We start from the raw sequence: 21,636 nt of genomic DNA, 5'->3' as shown, positions 1-21,636 counted from the left end.
TGTCAACCAGGAGGATGAACACGAAATTGACAGCCGGATAGCTGATCCAAAGAGCGCGTGGGTGCACTGCTCCGCGTAAGAAGTATGTCAACCGAAACCGATTAATTACTCGAAAAAATCACTAAGTGTCGATGCGGGTTTTTTCTTGCAATATTTTTCGCTGAAGGTCCCGATGCGTAAAACAGAAGTTCCGTAAGCGTCCGAAGTAAAAGTTAAAAGTTAAGATGTTTATTTAATTAGTGAGTGTATGCAAATAAGCCGTTTACTACTGAGTTCATGGTCGATGTCCCAAGGATCTTTTCCAAGTTTCTTCGTTTTCCAAGATCTAAGTTTCTTCAATAGCGCCACCTGTTCACGAATTATTCAGCCGGAGGATTTTCATGAAACACCCTGTAGAGTCGACTACGTGACAAGGCTCGACAATACTCAGGAGATGATGGTATGATGAGCTAGCTAACCATAATGATGGTGCAGGGGGGATGATGACGAGGGTGAGCTAAAAGCTGCGCGAGTGGAAAAGGAAAGGCGAAAGATCCGCTCCCACAGGACTACTCCATGTGGCATTATGAAAGGCTCCAAACGAAATGGGGCTGACAGGGACACGTGGACTCCCAGCAGACGGAGAGAAAGATTGAGGAAAGGCTGCAGTGCAGTAGGAAGTGTACTGGATTGTACTGGATAAGCTATTAGAATTTTTCGTCGTCCTTTATAGAGCGACAGATAGTCACGTTACCTGGATCATTAATGAATCTGCAGCCCATTAAAGGTTGTCCTTATGTGTAGTTGCGTAGAAAGGCTCTCGACAACGTTTTCATGGGTTAATTTACGAACCTACTTTTTTATAATTTACCACCCAGCTCTACCTTGTGTAACGCAACGTACGTGTTTAATAAATGAGTGATACAAAATAAGGAACGTCACCATACAGTACGATTCTATGTGTTGTTGTATAGGACGGTTTGTTTAGCACACGCTCGTTTGCAAAGGAAAGCGACCAGAATATGCTTCGCCCCGGTGCACAGAAACTTCCTGGATTTTGTTCTAGACAGCCGGCATCGCTCTGTGATCGTTGTATAAAGAGAAGAAGAAGTTATCAGGGGCACGCCCATTTTTTCCACTTCTTGACAGGATGGTCAGCTGTCGTCAACCACTACGCTGACTGTTGCAAAATTTTATTGCTCGCAAAATCTGATACGTTCTCGGTTGAAATCATGCGAAGGGTCATGTTGCCATTCAATTACTCGTCACCTGTTGTGCCAACTGTTCTCCTACGTTGAAACTTGTTCCGTTCCTCTCAATATCAGCAGCAGCAGCACGGGCAAGTATACAGAAATGGAAACAAGTCAAGCCAGCGGACAATATGAGTACAAGCTCGGCCTCGGATTGAACATTGGGTGCCAACGTCCTGCATTACCAGCGCTGAACCCACAGGAGGCTCAAGGTCAACCTCCCGAACCATACGCGGCGTGTGTGGCGCCAAGAGTGGGACGTAGCAGCCCAAATCTTCCCTTGCGTTTGCAAGAGGACAAGCCACTTTTCCGAGTCATAGCCAGACGCCGAATACGAGAGTTACGTCGATGCAGCTCTTGTGGAAATCTCCCTGATTCGACAAGGTTTCCAGACGAGCTCACAGCAAGCTCGCAAGGAAGCGTACAGCAACGTCAATCGGGCTCCTTGGGCGCACCCCGGTCGGCCAGTGCGAGCTCACTTCGCATACACGTTCAACGAAAGAAGCGGCGCTCAAGATCACGTGGAAGGCGAGGGACAATAACCATCGACATCGAGGACGTTAGTGACTCGTCAGAGAAGTTCATACATTTAGCTCCATCAGCAGTCTCGCCACTTGACCAAAAAAATGTCGTCAGAACGGAAGGACAAGAACTCGCATTTCAAGGCTTGTCGATTCCTACGTACCAAGGGGGTCCTTTTCCACCTGTCTCATATTCTGTGCCAGATGTGCGGAGCGAGAAGACAGAGCAAGGACAGTATCCTCCAATTTACGTTCCAGGAGCAACAGCAGACATAAAAGATCACGAAGTTCAGGAACTCTACAGCTACGATAAACAGAAAACACAAACACCGGTTCAGAGCCAAGAAGCAAAAGCAGATCTTCAAGCTGTAACTCAGCAAATGGCAACAGGAAAACTGGAGTCTCCACAAATGGCCCCAAGCAAGACAATGTTGAAGCCCACCCAAAAGAGTGATTCCCAAACACGCAAACTCCGATTTTCCGATGAGGTTATCGTTCACAAACATGATCGGGACCTTGCAGGAACAGGCCTCGCGGGAAAACCGCCTTTGGGGTCCGACTCATCTCCCTCTCGTTGGGAATCCGAAACGTCCTCAAGTGGCTCAAGTTCCCCAAGTGGTGAGTACCCGGCGATTGTTCCGGGAATGCCGCCATTTGCCCGAAGAAGTTCCGTTATGCGTCGGAAGAAGGGTTTGAAGAAAAAGCGTTCAAGTGAAACAGATTCTGAGAAACAGGATGATATCTCTCCCATTTCCGCTAAACAGCCCGATGATAGCAAGAAGGATAGAGGTGCAAAAAAGAAGAAGAAGAAAAAGAAAAAAGGTACAGAGGCTGCAAAGGAAGCAGCTGTCCAGGAAACCCCAGAAGAAAAACCCCCCGTGATGACGGATCGATCCCCAAAGAAACTTTCAAAGGCCAAAGGAAGCAGCAAGAAGTCTAAAAAGAAAGTTGATGGCACAGAAATACCTGAATCTCCTTCGGAATCAAGTAGCGAGAGTGATACACCAAAAAGAAAAGGGAAGAAGAAGAAAAAGGGCGCCAAGAAGAAAAAGGGCTCCGAGAGTGCTTCTGACGATAAGCAAGCAGTACAAGGTGTTGATATAGCGATACCCGAGGGTGCTCCTTCGGGCACTGAGACACCTCTGAAGGAACCACTTAAGAAAAAGGCTGCTAGTGGTAAAAAAAAGAAGAAGAAAGATAGTGGTGCAGAAACGCCAGAAAGCCCATCAGACACGAGCAGTAAGAGTGAACCATCCACAGAAAAGAGTTCCAAGAAGAAAAAGGGTCCTAAGAAAAAGAAGGGTTCCCGGAAAGCCTCTGATGGTGACGGTATGCCTCGCGATGATCAGCCTGCAAACCAAGGCCCAACTGAAACGCCTCCAAAAATCGGCGCGAAGAAGAAAGGTGGTAAAAAGAAAAAGAAAAGTGATGGTCCAGTAACGCCTGAACCCTCTTCGGAACAGAGCCCTTCGAGTGACACATCGAATGAAAAAGGCACGAAGAAAAAAAAGGGCACCAAAAAAAAGAAGGCCTTAAAGAAAGAGCCCGACAACAAGGCTCAACAAGACGACAAAGTTGATGCCCCGTCCATAAAAGAGGGTGGAGATGAAACATCCGCGAAGAAAAAAGGGAAGAAGAAGAAAGGTGGAAAAAAGAAAAGTGATGGTCCGGTAACACCTGAACCCTCTTCGGAACAGAGCCCTTCGACTGACACATCGAATGAAAAAGGCACGAAGAAAAAAAAGGGCACCAAAAAAAAGAAGGCCTTAAAGAAAGAGCCCGACAACAAGGCTCAACAAGACGACAGAGTTGATGCCCCGTCCATAAAAGAGGGTGGAGATGAAGCATCCGCGAAGAAAAAAGGGAAGAAGAAGAAAGGTGGAAAAAAGAAAAGTGAAGAAACGCCTGAAAACCCATCGGACGCAGGCAGCAAGAGCGGAAGCGATGCGTCGTCAACCAAGAGTACCAAGAAGAAAAAGGGCAGTAAGGGCAAGAAGGGCTCTAAAAAGAGCTCAGACGAGAAAGCTCCGGACGATGGATCTCCGTCAGGAGCAAGCAGTAAGAGTGATACGTCGACAGAAAAAGGCGCCAAGAAGAAAAAAGGCTCGAAAAAGAAGGGCTCAAAAAAAGCGTCCGACGAGCCTGAACCACCACCTGACGCACAAGTTAAACAGGAGGGGAAGTTCGTAACATGGGAAAGAAAACTTGCGAAGAAAAAAGGTTCCGGCGGCAAGAAACCTAAAAAGAAGGACGACAAAGCCCAGGATGCAGGCGGATCCTCAGAAACTACTAGTAAGAACGATTCATCTCCAAAGAAGGTATCAAAAAAGAAGAAAGCCACAAAAGACAAGAAAGCACCACAGGGAGGTGACGTAGCAGTGGCTCCAGATGCAGCACCTGCAGATGATATGGGGACGTCACCAAAAACGCCAAAGAAAGGCTCTGATGGCAAGAAGCCCAAAAAGAAAGGCGTCAAGACAGGAGCTTCCCAAAGCCCAACAGATGCAGGTAGCAAGAGCGATACATCAACAAAGAAAGGCAAGAAAAAGAAAGGAGCAAAGGGCAAGAAGGAGCAACAAGAAGTCAAATCGCCTGCACCTCCTGACGCAGAACCAGCAAGTCAGAGTGAAAGCAAAAGCTCGCCAAAAACAACTAAAACAAACGGCTCTGGTACTAAGAAGACTAAAAAGAAAGACAAGTCAGGAACCCCAGAAGCGGGTAGTAAAACCGACACACCAACGAAGAAGGGCTCAAAAAAGAAAAAAGGTGCGAAAGGGAAAGCACCTGGACCTTCAGATGCAGCTCCACAAAGCCTGCCGGACACAGGTGGTAAGAGCGATGCAGCAACAAAAAAAGGCTCTAAAAAGAAGAAAGGTTCGAAAGACAAAAAGTCTCCACAACAAGGTGATGTAGCCATACCGACCGAAAAACCTTTAAAGAAACTTACAAAGAAAAAAGGCAAGAAGTCTAAGTCTCCTGGTCAGCCTCCAGAAGCTGGAAGGAAACTAGAAACAGAAGCTGCGGTGCCACAGGCAGGCCAAGATGTCGCTGCGGACCTTGATATAGCTACGAAACAGTGGACAGGAACAGAAACAGGAACTACAACAAGTGAAGTTCCTTCGACCGAAATGTCGTCGTCCAAAACTAATGAACTAGAAACAGTGACAAGGTGCCAAGGTGAACCATCGAAAAGAGCAGGAAGCTGCTTCGATTTCCTGTGGAGCAAGTTTATTCCTGGTTCGGTCGATAGAGAAAAATCAACACAAACTGATGAGTACGTCCCAAGAAACGTCTCTTTGGGCATTCGCGTATCTACAAGTGGGCAAAGTGTAGGCGAAAGGCCTTTTCGTGAGTCGGAGCATCGCGCAGGAAGTGACTACGCAGACTTGAACGCACAGGACATTGATCCCGTGGCAGTCACACGAATGAAAATGTCAGAGGAGTTGAGGTCGATGTTGTCGAAAAGGAATTCAGATATACGATGGATTAACCGACAACTGCCAGGTGTTGGACCCCGGAGGTGGCTGGAAGAAGGAACGGAGTCTACATCAGCTGCCTACGGCGGAAGAGGGACTTCTGGTACGGAGTCTGACACAGATATTTCTGACAGGATGGCAAAATGTAGATTGGTTCTCAAAGATTCGGGTGGACTTGGTGGGCCGTGCTCCCGTCATTCTTCAAGTGCTCAGTTCAGCTCATCAGGATCAGGTACTGAATACTTGTATGCAACGAGCGACACATCGATCAGGATTCCAATAACCCCACCTCCGACACCCACGGGTGGATACTTTATGCACCAACAAAGATTGCCTTGTACAGCCAAACTTATGTCACGATATCCACCGTTCTCTTCAACGCATGAAGAAAGGCGGCAACCGTCCATTCATGACCGCACTCAAACAGTACCATATAGCGGGAGTCGAAACAGTTACATATCGCTACGCTGTGCTGGTTCGGGAGCTGCTGACAGCACGAGCGAAGGTTCAGATAGATTTGGCGAAAAGTGTAGGCATTTCAGACGTGCATCCTCCGAAGGGCACCCGCTTCAATGTCAAATGTCTGCTCGGGGAGCAGGAGGGAGAAGTTTGGCCTTTGGCGACTCGTTTCCGAGCAGGCGTCTGAACTCACAAGAAAGCGTCACCTCTCTACGTCACGATCTCAACTACAGAGTGAAAGCGTTTCCTGCCAACACTGTTCATGGAATGCAGATGAAAGGCGACATTGGGGTGTATTCTCCCCTCGATTTTCACGCTAAACCTCTTTCTAGTAGCGCCATTGCTAACGAACCAGGAAGCACTGGCGAGCAACAAGAACATGCAAATTTCGTACCATCAGTTGTGCACTCCCATAGTTTTGCGGAAGCTCCCTCACCAACAGATGCATTTGTACCATTAACTTCATGCGAAACAGTTCGTCTTCCCGTATATACCCATGACTACAACTCTGCAGCAACACTTGAGATGCGTGGAAATGAACATCTGCGCCTTCACGGTCTTGAAAAGCATATCTCAACTACGAAGAGTGGCGCGACATATTCAAATTCAGTTGTTTTTTCTGTGCTTGCATTGATTGTGACAGTTGTTGTCCTAAGTATTATCATGTTTACGAGCAAACATGCAAAGGTTGGGGTTCCACTTCCAAGAGTGGTCTTTAACAAATCCCAAAAACCTCTCGTTGACACTTCGGTGGTCCGTGACCTTCCTTTGACGGGTGTATGTAGGACAGCCGCATGTAAAAGCGAGGGCAATTACCTGAAAGGTCTTCTATCATGGGACGTCGACCCATGTGACAACTTCTATCAGTTCGTCTGCAGGCGCTGGAAGAGTGCACAACAAAGCGATGCTGGAAGCGTTTATGCTGAACTGGTCCACCAGCTCGAAACCAGCATACGAAGCCTTCTGCTATTCAGCCATAGTCCAGACGTCTTGCAGCCACTTAGAGATGTTTATCGAGAATGTATGGACACGGAACAACTTAACAGAAATAGCCCCAGGCATTTAAAGCAGCTACTTTCGCTCACCGCTCTTGAACGATTTCCATTCAGCTCTGCGACACAGAACATATCCTCCGTCTGGAAGGCAGCTGCAAGAATACTGCTAGCGGTCGGTGCAGAAACTCTTCTGAGTATTCGGAAAACTCGCCATCCTTCAAGAATGAACGATACCATTATTGCGATTAGAACACCCAAAGCTCTATCACCACACCCTGGCATCGTTCAAAGAACATCGCTCTTCTATATGAACTGTTTCAACTCCGCAACAGCAGTGCTCGGGGAAAACACCCTTTCTACAAGAGAACTGGCAAGACTTGCAAGCTTTGCAGCAACTGTGGAACTGTTGTCTTTCAACAGTACTATGCTGCACGTGCCTTATCAGCTGGACACGCTGAAAGCTAGTCCTTACCTGCTGGAGTTCACCTCAGAAATCTTCACCAGTTGGAAACCTCTAGCTCACGCTGGGATGCAAACCGAAGTACTCCTCGAGTGTCCGGATTGTTTTGACCAACTAGTACAGCTAGTGAAAAACACTGAGGCGTACATTGTGCTGAACTACATGGGCGTGCGGTTAATGATAGAGATTTCGGCCTTCGAGCCCTCTGGAAAATATCTCATTCACGCCCTGACATATAACCTTTATGGTCGGCTGCAACTTCCAGTGCCCCGATGGAAGTTGTGCATTCGTATGACAGAACGTGCAGTCCCACCTGTCTTCCTGCTTGCCGTGAGAAAAGTTTACGAAAATTTCATGGCGGACAGCTCTACTCTTCAACATCTTATAAAAGGAATGACTGCGAACTTGCACGGTGCTCTGGACAGGCTACTCATACTCGATGAAGTTACAAGAACGGAGGCACGAATGTTGCTTAATGAGTCTCGGATAGTTCTGTTCCATCCTTCGTGGATTACAAACCAACAAAGAATGCAGGCGTTCATCGAAAACCTTCCCAATGTGACAGCTGTGAAAGGAATGACCATCTTCTACAGACTCCGTGGGTACAGCTTCGCCAGTTCCTTGCAGCAGGCTCTGGAAGATCGATGGGTTGGCTCCGCTTTCAGCGAGGATTGCCACACCGAAGAACTGACTTTATTCATCCCTGTTCTTCTATTCAATATCTCTATTTTCACTGAATTGGATGGTAGCTTCCAGCTTCCGCATGCAGGTGTAAAAATCGTGCGGTGCTTGCTGCGCATGGTGCTCCGTGGTGTAGCTGCTGGAAGTCGGGCTGCACGTAACACTTGGTGGCCAGACCTAAGCGATTCCTTGCTAGGTCGTGCACAGCTGTGCTTCAACCAATACGCTATGACTCCATCTACTTCGTTGACGCTACTGGAAACTGCAGCTGCACTGCAGCCAGCTCTTGAACATTTTCTGGGAAAGAAAAGGCATGCCACGCGGCTTCAGACGTTACCGACATTTGAGCACCAACATCTGTTTTTCGTGTTCCACGCAATGGGATACTGCGAAAAGACACCGCCGGAAGGAAACTCATCCGAAGTTACGTCGGCGGCTCTTGCCGTCAATGTACCCCTCTGGAACAGTCGCATGTTTCAAGAGACATTCATGTGCGCAATTGGCACACAAATGAACCCGTTAAAGAAGTGTCCACTTTGGAAGCAGCAGACAGCTATGCAGGAGTGATATTTAGGTGTTATACGTGGCGGATTTTTTTCTTTGCGAGGAATATAATCCCTTCCACAGAGCAATGTTTCTACTCAAATGATATAAGCTATAATAAACGTTATGCTTCACATCACGTCGTATCACTCTAGATAACCGCCAGCTGGATGAGGTGTTTCGCGTGATCTCATAGTGATCACGGACCACAGCACTCCATGCTGCTCTGTCCTTCACTGTCGCATTACTTTCTGCGACTACGGGCGGATCCAGGATTTTTCTGAAAAAGAGGCTGGGGTGTCCTCCCTTGGACAACATCCTACTACACTGAGGTCTCTCTAAGGAAGCGCTCTGTAACGACAGAAATTGAGGGGGCAGGATATCCGGAGCCCTGATCCCCCTAGATCCCCCCCCCCTGCTGCAGACCCCTTATTTTTCCCTTCAACCAACATCAAGGCCTTTTTCAATATGTGTGTCCTATCGTCTCATTATGTTTGCCAATATTTGAACCGATGTGCGGTTTACCAGGGCATCCAGCAAGTTCCAAACTCAGCACAGAACTAGAAGAGCATAAGCACGCCACTGTTATTTTTCCAATAAATCCTCATGGACATCAGGGCACCTAACACATAACTTAGCAGTTTCCATGAATAGAATACGCTATGTAAGTAGGTCAGCTGTTTGCGCAGCTCCCGAGTTCCCTCTCTCACCTAGTGCCCGTGCAGCGACCTCATATAGGTCCCTCTGCCAAATAAGAGGGTAACATTTCGAGGTTGAGGCGCACGTGGTTTGTTCTGTCGACCCATGCCGGTTTCGAATATTCCCTTATTGCTACCGTGTGATTGGACAGACACTTCGTCACGTGGTCTCTTCAATACCCTCTGTCAGAGGCTGAGATAGACCGGACAAGGAGGACGACAACGAAGTGTTTGCGCTCGTGCACTGTTCTGTTCGAAGCGAAGCTTGGCCGAAGCATGTGGCGGGCTTTCGCTAAGCTGTACTAAGTTTTGTCTTTAACTGAATAAATGGGAAGTTATATTACTGGCGACGAGGGAAGTACGAACTCCACGGATACTACAAGATGAATCAGGCAAGGCTTCCTGAATTCGTACCAGGCTCCAGTTGGAACTCGTGGCGTGAACGCCTAGAATTTCTCTTCGAGGCGAATAACGTGCAGGACGCGGCTAAGAAAAGGGCTTTGTTGTTCACGTTTTGCGGCGAACAGACCTACGACAAGGTGCGAGACCTGCTGCATCCGCTCACACCGGCGCAAGTTCCGTATGACGACATAATCGAACGTCTGAGCAGCCATTTTGAAACAGGTCCTTCTGAACTTCTAGGGCGCTGGCGTTTTCACAAAAGGGATCAACTTCCTCAAGAGACAATCTCTGAATATGTCGACGCTTTGAGAGCTCTAGCTAAAGACTGCAATTTCGGTAATGTTGCCGTTCCATTATCGCTACCACTTGCACCAACCACACGATCGCCTGCCACGGCGCACGGTGATTCCCCAGCGACCCAAACTGCAACCATGCCTTCAGCGATCGCTTCACCGTCACAAGCAACGGTCTCACAGGCTCCGACGACCGCTGTTCCGACTTCGGCGAAAACAATTTTATCCTTGGAAGTGATGCTACGAGACAGATTCATCTGTGGTCTGAGGGACGTGCCCCTGCAGCAGCGTCTACTGTCCGAAAGGAATATCACATTCCAAATGGCGGTTGACACCGCGAAAGCCATGGAATCCACGGTCTCACAACAGGCAAGCATGCGCAGCAGGGAAGAAAACAAAGTACTTCAAACTTCAGCAACCAGAAGCCCAAAGAAGAATAAGCTCCCTAAGCCGTCCAAAAAGTGCTACCGTTGTGACGGTGCGCACAACCAGAAAAGCTGCCCTCACCGAAATTCCACATGCCAGTTCTGCAAGAAAGTGGGGCATATTAAAAAAGCATGCATGACGAAGAAAAAGAAGCAGGCTTCCGGCACGCGCTCATCTGGACGTCAACAAGCGAATAATCTAACTGCCGACGAAGAAGATTCGTGGAACAGCCTATTCACGGTCAACTCCATGAACCAATAGACTGAGAGCTTAACCGTATGGGTTACGGTAAACGAACGCCCTTGCTGCTCGAAGCCGATTCCGGTGCATCATTTTCAATAATGAGTGAAAACACCTTCAACCAGCAATGGGACAGCAACAGACCACGTCTACTGAAAGCAGCATTGAAATTGAGGACGTGGACCGGCACACCACTTCAAGTCCGGGGCAAAGCACGAGTCACCGTTCAGCTACACAGGAAGCAAGCAAAACTCGATCTGTACATCGTCGCGGGAACTGGAACAAGCCTCCTAGGTCGAGACTGGTTTGAGCCACTGGGAATTTCGCTGTCTGGCATTCACCGAGTCACGGAGTCACAGTGCCAACCACTACTCGATCAGTTCAGCACCCTTTTTAATGGCAATATTTCAGGCCATGTAGGCGACCCTATACACATCGAGCTGCAGCCAAACGCAGTCCCTAGGTTCTTGGAAGTCCCGCACAGTGCCACTGGCATTGAGGACAGCAGTCGACAAAGAGCTAGACAAGTTAAAAGAGCAAGGCATTCTGAAACCCGTTTCTTCTTCGACATGGGCTACGCCGCTAGTAACAGTACGGAAGCAGAACGGCAGCTTACGTCTATGCGGAAACTACCGTAGTACGGTGAACCAAGCTGTAGCGAAGGCAGCGTATCCGCTTCCCACAGTAGATGATATGCTGGCTCTAGTTCAAGGAGGCAGGATCTTTTCTAAGATCGACCTTCAGCAAGCGTATCAGCAGTTACGAGTGGACGACGCATCCTCCGAGCTGCTCACGGTGAACACGCCACGTGGCCTATTTCGTGTCACACGGTTACCTTTTGGTGTATCTGTCTCGCCTCTGGTATTCCAGAAATACATCGACAGCCTTCTGGCAGGGTTAGAAGGTGTCGGGGCGTACCTCGACGACATTCTCATTTCTGGCAGTACCCTCGACGAACATAACAAGCGTCTGCGCTCTGTGCAAAAGCGCTTGACTGATGCAGGGCTCACGGTTCGTCTGGAGAAATGCCTTTTCGGCGTACAAGAACTTGAGTACCTTGGGCATCATATCAGCGCAACTGGCATCAGACCCACACAAGCCAAGGTCAAAGCTATCCTTCAGGCACCCAACCCAAGGAACAAGAAAGAGCTGCAGTCCTTCTTAGGATTGCTGAGCTTTTACAACCGTTTTCTAAAGGACCGAGCGTCGGTCGCAGAACCCTTGTATCGGTTGCTACACAAGGACACACCATGGTTTTGGGGATCCCAAGAACAAGACTCTATTGACAAGCTCAAGCAGTTGCTAGCTGCAGCACCAGTATTGGCACATTTCGACGTTAACCGGCCCGTTTTGCTGGCATGTGATGCCTCACCATACGGCATAGGCGCAGTCCTCTCGCAACGGGCACAGAACCACTTGGAGGTTCCAGTGGCGTTCGCCTCACGGACACTCAGCAAAGCGGAGCAGAACTACGCGCAGCTAGACAAGGAAGGCTTAGCGGTGGTATTTGGTATGAAGCACTTCCATCACTTCGTGGCTGGTAGGCATATAACCGTGGTCACAGATCACAAACCGGTACTTGGTATCATCAGTCAAGAAAAACAGATACCAGCAGTACTATCGCCTCGGATGCTGCGCTGGTGTCTCTTGTTAAGCGCTTACGATTATACACTGATATATCGTCCGGGTCATCGGCATCAGAACGCAGACGCGTTGAGTCGTCTTCCGCTTCCAACCACAGCTAATGAGGACACTTCTACTGGTGGCATTTTAATGCTGGAATCAGTCGAGTGTGAACCATTCACACCAAGACACATTGCAAGCTTAACCAAACAAGACCCTATTTTGTCCAAGGTATTTCATGCTGTACGAACCGGCAACTTTTCCAGTTGGAGAGGACAAACGTTCACACCGTATAGGAGGCGTACCAGTGAGCTTTCCACGTGTAAGGGATGCGTGATTTGGGGCTCACGTGTAATTTTGCCCAAGAAAGCACAATCGCTAGCGTTAAGAATGCTCCACGCCAACCACCCGGGTATCGCAGCCATGAAAAGTACAGCAAGAAGCCATTTCTGGTGGCCCAAGCTGGACCATGATATTGAGATCACGGTGAAGAGCTGTCCGATGTGTCAGACTTGGGCTCGCGCTTCTTCAGCACTCGTGGACATAGAGTTCGAGCGTCCCTACATGCCATGGCACACGCTACACATGGACTTCGCGGGACCCATCGACGGTTGGTCGTACGTTATCGTCATAGACTCATTTTCCAAATGGCTCGAAGTCAAGCGCATGCGAAGCACGACGTCAGCACGCATAATAGAACAGTTAGCAACATTTTTGCGACGTTCGGCATCCCTAGGGTAATCGTCACAGACAATGCGCCCAATTTTGTTTCGGCGGCGATGGCGAATTTCTACACAAGGAATGGAATCAAGCAACGAACAAGCGCTCCGTTCCACCCATCCACGAACGGACAAGCAGAAAGGATGGTCGGAGAAACCAAACGTGCTCTGAGGAAATTAACTGACGGCAGCATCGAGTGTCGGTTAGCACGTTTCTTGTTTAAACAACACATCACAGTGTCTACAAGTATAGGGAAGACCCCAGCTGAGCTCCTCTTCGGGCGGCGCTTGACTACGCCCCTGGATTGGATGCACCCAGAAAATGACTCGCCCAGTCACGAGATTCCCCAAGTTCTTCCACGGTCCCACGACTTTGAACCTGACCGGTTTGTCTTCATTCGCAACTTCGCGGGAGAGCAGCCGTGGATACCGGCCGTTATAACCAAAAAGTTCTGTCGTTGTTCATTTTCTGCGAAAACTGCAGACGGCAGAGCTCACCGTCGGCACGTGGACCACATCAAGCCACGTTTGCTGAAGAGCAACCATGTAGCGACATGGGAAATAGCCAAAGCAAGCTTACTCAACTTTCCCCTCGACATGCAGCATACTCCGCAAGTGACTCAGTCACACGACCACGACCATTCAACTCAGGAAGGTCAGTCAGCGGAGAGTAATGAAAGTCTCCGGCCCCAGAGTCAGACCCCAGGTGACTTTCCCCCTCACCAGGAATCTTCAAGCAAGTATCACCAGCCTCCAGAACCAGCTGGCCCCTCTGACCAGGCAGAGCACAATAGCGAGGAAGTGAACCAGCCGGCTAACCTTTCATCGCAAGAGCAGACCAGAAACGACTCTACAGCACAAAGTGCTCAGAAGAGAGGACGTTTTGGCAGGGAAGTTAAGACGCCTAAGCGCTACAAAGACTTTCACTTAAATTAGCTAAATTGGTTTTCCTTAAGGCATGGGTATTTCGTTACTTAGCCGGGGGGAGTGTCAGAGGCTGAGATAGACCGGACAAGGAGGACGACAACGAAGTGTTTGCGCTCGTGCACTGTTCTGTTCGAAGCGAAGCTTGGCCGAAGCATGTGGCGGGCTTTCGCTAAGCTGTACTAAGTTTTGTCTTTAACTGAATAAATGGGAAGTTATATTACCCTCTCTCCCGCGCGGAGACGAACTGTAAGGTTTTGTCACACCCCTGAAAACTCTCTATAGACAGCGTCCTCTTGCTCATTTTAATCATGCAATATCTGTCCTCCATACAGAGTATAGGAAAACGTTACTGAAGACCGGATCTGGAGAATGGAGAGTACAATTAACAACCTGTGCAACTTAGCTTGTGTAAGAATAGGGAATAGAATCATAGAGCTAGCTATTTTTTCGACTCTATTTACGCCAGCGTGGCGACGAGACTATTAGTCCGGTGCCATAGAACGAACACTTAGATGCAGTATATGCAGGTTCCCATGCCATGCTTTCCCGCTTGTTCCCAATGCCCCGGAAGTAAACCCACATTTTATCCGTCGTCATCAAACGCACGGAAGAGGAGTGTTCCTCAGCATTCGTCCTATAGCTAACGTCTCAGCGAACACAGCGTGAACAGATATGCGATATTTGCGAACGCCCTTGCAGTATGGTTTCCACCCAAAAGATCGAATGAAGGAGAAAATCGAATAACCCTTGCACACGTATTATTCATAACCGCATCTTACATTTTGCGGCACATTTTACTTCAACTGGACGAATTGCCCGCAAATAATCTTCCGACGATTCAATACTATGCTTCACAATGGGCTGCCCAGTTTTTTTATAGTCCCACGCACGCTGCAGACCCGCCATACATATCTTTCGTGCTCCCACGAATACTGGGCACTCCTTTCCCTTCACGATGTTTGCTGCTGCTATTTGAATCGGACATTGCCACTTTGTGACGTTCCATGCCGTGCAATACCGGATACATTGTCCAGCAATCCGTTTAGAGCAGAGCGTTGGTAGGCTGGACTTGATCATGGACCAAGTAATGTTGTCATTGCCAGAGGGCGAAAGTCTAGCTGACTTCGGGGCACTGAAAGATTGGTAGTGCAGGCAATGGAGAAGGATGGTTCTAGATCTTCCAGGTCACAGAGCGACGGCATCTTGGAGACTATTTGTCGCCAGCGGGAGCGTCACTGAGAAGTAGCTAAAAGCGACATTGAGTCGCATTCGGTGGATAAATGCAGCATCCCGAATGAGAGGTATTCCGTGGTGTCCCGAGTGTGAGCGTTGGTTCAACACTTGTAAGCTTAGACGTCGTACGAATGTTAGCCACTGGTGAGAAGCCAAGGGTGCCATAGGCGTCGAAGAATGAAACTACGGTCGCCTCTCAGCAGTGTATTGCAGTAATGCCACGCTCGTCCGTATACCTCTGTCGCACAAGCTTCCGAAGGCTGCGTCCTGCGGCGCTGTCATCTTGGTCATTTCCCAGTAACCCACAGTGACCCGGAACCCATTGGAAAACTATTCTGCGGCCTGCGTCGTGCACCTTGCGGTAAGCCATTAAAACATCCGCTGGGGCGGACGATCCTTGTGTACCTGTGTTCTGTTCTAAACTCTGAGGAAAAAAAGGAGGAACCAGGGCGTAACTTTCCACTTTTTCTCGCTTTTCAGTTCTGTCTCAGTGAGTTACTCTCTGCTTGCTTCCTGATGGTGGTGGCGAAAGGGCTCGCCGTTGTCGGCCTCACAGATGTAGGCAACGTCACGACTGACGCCCTGGCTGCATGTGCGCCCTGGGCCGGCTTCTAAGGGAACTGTGCCGACATATGTCTGAAAGCGTCTGAGGAAAACCCAGGAAAAACCCCAGACAGTACAGCCGGGTAGCCAAGTAACTCTCTCACTGCAAATAGTTACTTCCACAAGGTCCAAACTTTTGTAAGTTATAAATGACATCACCCTGCTACTTGTGTGGGGATTTTCGAGCTATAAACTCGTGTACCACAGTCCAGCTGTTCAGCGACAAACTTGTATGGCTTTGGTTATTTATTTATTGGCTTTCCCCTAAATTCTCAGTTGGTGAGGTTATCACCCTTACGGAACGACACCCAGTGGCGTCACTGGCGTGTGACCTTCTGACACGTTAATTGTTTGATTATCTATTCCGGCGTTTACTTCGTTCGGGGGGTGGGGAGGCTTTCCGGGATTCTTTGGGACTATTTAAATGCCCATCCTCCAAGTATATATAGAAAGTGCATCAGGACGAGTGCCGCCGATATTTCGAACAGAGACTGCTGTGTTCTTATCACTTATCTTAACATTTCCTAGTCGGTTCTCTGGATTTTCTACCCTTCTACGTCCCGCAGATGCAGATAACACTGAGACGGATGACGCGGAAGGCATGTAATACTGTAATACCGTCACTATATTGCATCAGGTATGAACTTCTTGAGCATCGCTCGTGTTCCTGTTGAGATTGATTTGCTTAATAGTCTCTTTACAAGGAGCCCACTGACACTACTGTATGATTTCCGCGTGAGTTCACGGGGGCACCCGCCGAGAGATATTGGACACATTTTCCCTGGGCTACGAGTATCTACGTACGTTCGAAAGCAGTGAGCAGCAGTGATAACCCATCGTTCTTCCAAGATCGCTCCTCCACATAGATGTATAGTTTTGCCACCAGTTTTGAAGCTAATGGCCACTTGCCAGGGGTAGTCGCCCGGTTTTGTCTCGTGGCCTCCTACAATTCGTCCTCTAGGTCGCGGAGGCCTGTGGCCACAACCTGCAAGATGAGAACAGACACAAGGGATCAGTGGAAGCTGAACTCCATTTGTTCAGCAGAAAGAGGATGAGGGCGCACAACACAGCGTGGTGGAAACATTATGTATGAGTCTCCGTCCAATACAAAGTCATCCAGAAGTATTTTCGCAATATCGGATCATGCGCGTCTGGTGCTATGAAATTTCCTAAGTGACACAAGACCGAATGTCGATAAGTAGAAGGTTGAAAGACGATATTGGGGCTACATGGAATGGCCTTCACGTCAGTTCTGCAAGGAAGCCCCATCGACTTTGTGGATTTTTATTATTTTTACATATTTGGAAGTCCATCGTTATATGATATAGTAATTGGCGGTAGAACTAACGATTTTCGCAAAATATAGCTTTTTCGCAACAAATTCGAAAATATTATACTGTAAATACAAAGGTTCCGAAATATCCCGAATTTTAAAAGGTTTTCTTGGGCACATTTTTGTTCATCGGTTCATGTATCAGTCATATCCATATCCTGGTCAACACCGCAATTCTAAAGTTTAGTACGTGGTTCAAGAGATGAACATAATTAAATTTAACTGAGCCTAACTGAACTTAGTACCGGATTCAAGAAAAATACGATAAAAAGTTTCCACGTTTCATGGGTTATTTCGCAGGTCGTATTTTGCCCTTCTTGGGAGGAGAACACTGATAGGATGGACGTATGAACATTGAAAAGCCATTGCTTTGTTTACAAATCGTCCAGCAGCCGTCGATGAAGGTCACCACTTTTGTGATTGCGTGTGGGATGACGTTTGCAATGACGTATGACCGTCCAAAAGGTATGCACGCTCGTTTGCATAGTTGGCCGGCTCCAAATCTGAAGGCGTCGTCAGGAGTGCCATGTGAGGTCCACTGTTCTAGAGAGTGACCCTGGAGGCTCGCAAGGTCGATTATTTTGTGACAGTAAGGTCGAGCTAGGTAGAAGCAGTCGTACTCACCCCTACGAGGGTAATGTGAGCTAAAGTTACCGTAAGCTCAATTCCTGGTCCGCAGCCTCACGAGAGTGAGGTGAACTCCAAGAAAAGTAATACGGATGACGTCACGTCACTTGCAGATGTCTGTACGCAATTAAGCTCAAGAGTGACCAATTGAATGCCGCCCTGCAATAACGATGGAAACCAATTCCAAGATAAATCTTTAGAAGTCGGTAAATACAGACCAACTTTACATGTGTAAGAAACGTGTGCACTGCTGAATTTGAAAATCAGTGCAGTAATTTCCAGCTTGAAAAAGTGTCATTATTTCCCTTTTTTTTTTCCTTTTTCCCTAAAGTACAAATTTTCACTTGCAGTATTGCAGAGTGCCGTTCAATTGTTGTCGAATTGCGTCTGTTCCCAAAATGACAAAAATTGCTCCTTTAACTCCTTGGTTTACCTTTTCGTTTTCTTTTTTCTTGGCTCATTGTGTACAACATCAAGGGCTGCTGTGAAGTTTATTTCACGGCTAGACTAAGAGTCCACTCACTCAAGGACTCCACAAAATGATTATTTAGCCTTCACGACCTGATATATTTGTAATTCTACTAGAGGTTATCGAGAGAATCGATATACCGAATCCATCTTTCCATGTCGTTTTTCGTGTGAGCTGACACATTGCGTCCGTGTAATTTCAAGAGCGACGAAACATGCAAAGTGAAAAAGAAAACATTGATTAACAAATCAGGACGAGGACTGGGCTCAATGAACACCTGAATGGACACGCGTTTCTCCCTGAAAGAAGCATAAGCTAAAATAATGCGCAACGCATGTGGCGAAGGTAACAACATCGAACAGCGTACGATAACGAAATGGCGAGCGGTAGAAAGGGTGGACGGTGATTTAAGAGGCAGCACACGAATGCAACAACATGAGAAGAGCTGCTCGCGTCTTGACACAGTCAGCTGTGGATGATTTGTGCGATGTCCAATAACGGAGACTCTAATGATTAGTTCTGAACCTACACAGGCATTCGGTGGTGGTTCTCGGAAGCCATCCAGTTCTTTTTGCGTTTCGCGCATCTCATGCATTACTGAAAAGGATACATGAGTGGCGACCACGATCTACTAGATTATAACGACCATGCCATAGACACCCCTTCCCAGCGCCGCATTCAGAAACTAGCGGTGGCGCTACCCATCGGCCCGGTTATTGCTTCCTGCTTCAATTTCTGCAATATTTTGTATTTCAGCTTACCTTAGTATTTTTGTACAAGCGGTGGATGTCCCACGGGAACTGCTTCTTTCTGCAGTTCATTATCATCATCATTCTAGGCGTCTTCATAAGAGCTGTTGCTGTCCTCTGCTACGGTAGTTGTACGTCCGCTTCTGCGCTTTCAAAATTCAAATTTACATTGTCCAATCATGATGTAGATCTCGTGGGCCGATGAGTAGCGCCCCTAGCGGATCGTGCGGACGGGCTCGTCATAGTGGTTGCCGATTATGACATGGCCGTTATAACCTAGTAGGTCGCGGTCGCGACGTACAACTCTCCCACCTGTGCGCCGATCTTATACACATCGTAGCATTCACTTCATTTACCCAAATCAGCATAGGGGTGCCACAATGACCAGTCCTTGTAGCGGTCCCCAAGCAGTCGCTTGCGATTTACCTTTAAGTTTGACGATCTGAATACAGGTTGTCAAAATTAAAGATAGTACATCGTTCCCTGTGGTGTTAAATGTTGGTGTCCCACACGGTTCTATATTAGGTCCGCTTCATTTCCTCCTCTATATAAATGACCTCCCCAGATTCATCTGTCATTCGTACTTTCCTGTTTGCTGATGATACTATCCTACTCATTACTGGTCAATACATCACTTAAAGGGCGTTTAATCTCCGAACTGACATTAACAATCTAGTAAATTGGCGTCATACAAATGGCCTAAAATTAAATGCTAGCGAAACTGTCTCCATGGTGCTCACACTCCCCAGCGTAGCTTAGATCTTTCTTTTTCACTGTCAGTGCATGACGTTCCCCTTCAGTTCAGCCAAGAGGTGAAATTTCTTGGTGTAACCTTCGATCAACATTTACGTTTTCAGTTTCATATTCAAAATATTATACGTAGAACCTCTTATTGCATTAGCGTGCTCACAAGAACTCGTCACTACTTTTCCACGACCACTCTTTTAAATCTCTATTATGCATTTGTGCACTCTCATTTTTCATACTGTGCCAGTGTCTGGGGCATTACTTCCAACACTCAGCTGCGTGCTTTGCAAATTACTCAAAACGCAGCTATGTGAATCATGTTTGGATTACCTTTTTTCTCTGTCTCTTCAATCATGTGACTATGAGATACTAGCCATTCAGCAATTAATATATCAGCACATACTTCATATAACGTGTGGCATTCTGAACGAAAATCTCCGTTCTGGGAACGCGTCATACTAGAGCAGGTGCTGAGGGTCTTTTTAACTTCCCTGTTGTTAAAACTAATTACGGAAAATTGACTTTTCTATTTAGAGGTGTTAATGAATGGAATCAAGTTCCACCAAACATCAAAGATGTCAGAAATTTCGCCGAATTTTGGAGGATCTCTGGGTCCTCCATCTTGTATGATTTGTGTAATGTATTTAATCATAACAGCGGGTATCGACGTAAGAACTTCGTCGAACGAGTATGGAAACCCTTGTACGACGATTCTCTTCATTCTTACTAGTACACAGGCTTTCGCCATCGATTTTTTGCGTTTTATAGGTTGTTGGCGTAACCCCTACGTAACCCCCACGTGTTTTTGTCAGACTGTGTACCACAGTCTAGGAAAGGAAAGTTAGGTAGCAAGCGAGCTGATGGTGACGATCCATGACTTGAAAACCCGAGACGAGGTAGGGACGATAAGAGACAAACACAAACACGGTCTGTGTTTTATTTGTCTGTTATCGTCCCTACCTCGTCTCGGGTTTTCAAGTCATGGACAGTCTAGGAATTCATAAAACGTAAAACACTGATTGATGTTTCCCTTTTCGTTAGTAAATATTTAAGTTTCGCGTTTCTGATACCAGCCTTTCGATTTCGTTTTCGTTGGGTTTCCGTTCCTGTTTCCGGTGATAGAGCAGCTGCAGTCCTTACAACTCTGTGTACGCCCGTTTTCCGAAGTGGCGCTTTAGAATATATACATAAAGCGCGCACATACACACACATACATTAGATGATGAGGTGGGCGATTCACCGCCGCTTGGGCGGTACACACCGCACTAGTAATTTCGCTTCGGAAAAATCGGACATCTTCTGGGATTTCAAATATAGGCTGTAGAGGCGCGTCTTTATCCCGTATAGTACACTCTGCCTCCAGCAACTCTATGGGTGCGCAACCTAACCTTCAAGGGTCCTACGCACAGACGGACACTACCGGTAGCAAACAGCACTGTCTTGCCAAAGTGAAATTTAAAGAAGTCGTATAGGAGCGCGCCCTCGTGCTATGTCGTGGAATCTGTTGTGCAGACATCTCTTTGCAGATATCTCTTTGTTGGCATCGAGGGCTCTGCAGACCGAAACGAGCGAGTGACGGTTGCATGCTGAAGACCCTATGTTGCGTTTACCGTGCTGTCGCGTGGTATTCAGAGCATATATTACGGGGAATAGAGGTGCTCGGCAAAATAATGTCTTTGATCATTTTCATTTTCGTTTTCGTTACCGCTCCTTGGTAAATACAGACGCGCAAGTAATAAATAAAGAAGATAATTGTTCAACACGACACATTTGTGCTGCCGAACACATGCCCACTCCAGTAGCAAAGGCAAGTTACAGCTATACGATAAGCACATATCCTGGCTTCAGGTTTCGACCTTTGGTGCCACTGCAAGCAATTACAAAAAAAGGCGTACCACAAACCTATATTTTCACTCGTAAACAGGTGCCTTATGGCACATCACAGCAATGCTTCTTTGAAACAGTAGAGACCAATCAATCAATTACCATTCTTAAAGCTCAGGGGGGAAAGCATACGGTACTCACGTTCAGCTGCAGATGTGTGAACAGTGAACAACACCAAAAAGGTAGTGAGAATTTCAAAGAATTTTGAAGACATGACGTGAAAGTTCACTCTATCGACTATCGAACGTGATTTTCCAGCAGGAGTGATATCCTTGCGCTTCTACTTACATCCCTTGCTG

At 47.5% G+C, this 21,636-nt stretch overlaps 2 protein-coding genes across 2 annotated transcripts in view; one reads left to right on the top strand and one right to left on the bottom strand.

Annotated features, from left to right (window-relative positions):
• LOC135385761 (trypsin-1-like) overlaps positions 1–21,636 on the bottom strand; it is a 52,885-nt gene extending 31,249 nt beyond the window's left edge. Inside the window, exons 1-2 of the mRNA XM_064615258.1 lie at positions 21,479–21,636; positions 16,333–16,513 (exon numbers count right to left, since the gene is read on the bottom strand). Coding sequence (XP_064471328.1) covers positions 16,333–16,513; positions 21,479–21,551 — 254 coding nt within the window. The 5' untranslated portion in view covers positions 21,552–21,636. The remainder of the gene's footprint in view (positions 1–16,332; positions 16,514–21,478) is intronic.
• LOC135385760 (serine-rich adhesin for platelets-like) lies at positions 1,105–8,498 on the top strand. The gene has a single exon (XM_064615256.1). The coding sequence runs from the start codon at positions 1,333–1,335 to the stop codon at positions 8,386–8,388; it is 7,056 nt and encodes a 2,351-aa protein (XP_064471326.1). The 5' UTR covers positions 1,105–1,332; the 3' UTR covers positions 8,389–8,498.

This window comes from Ornithodoros turicata, chromosome 2 (genome assembly GCF_037126465.1).
Source record: "Ornithodoros turicata isolate Travis chromosome 2, ASM3712646v1, whole genome shotgun sequence".
In the NCBI taxonomy this organism is placed as follows: domain Eukaryota; kingdom Metazoa; phylum Arthropoda; class Arachnida; order Ixodida; family Argasidae; genus Ornithodoros; species Ornithodoros turicata.
The sequence above is the reverse complement of the archived record's forward strand: the minus strand, read 5'-3'. Positions and strand labels throughout refer to the sequence as shown.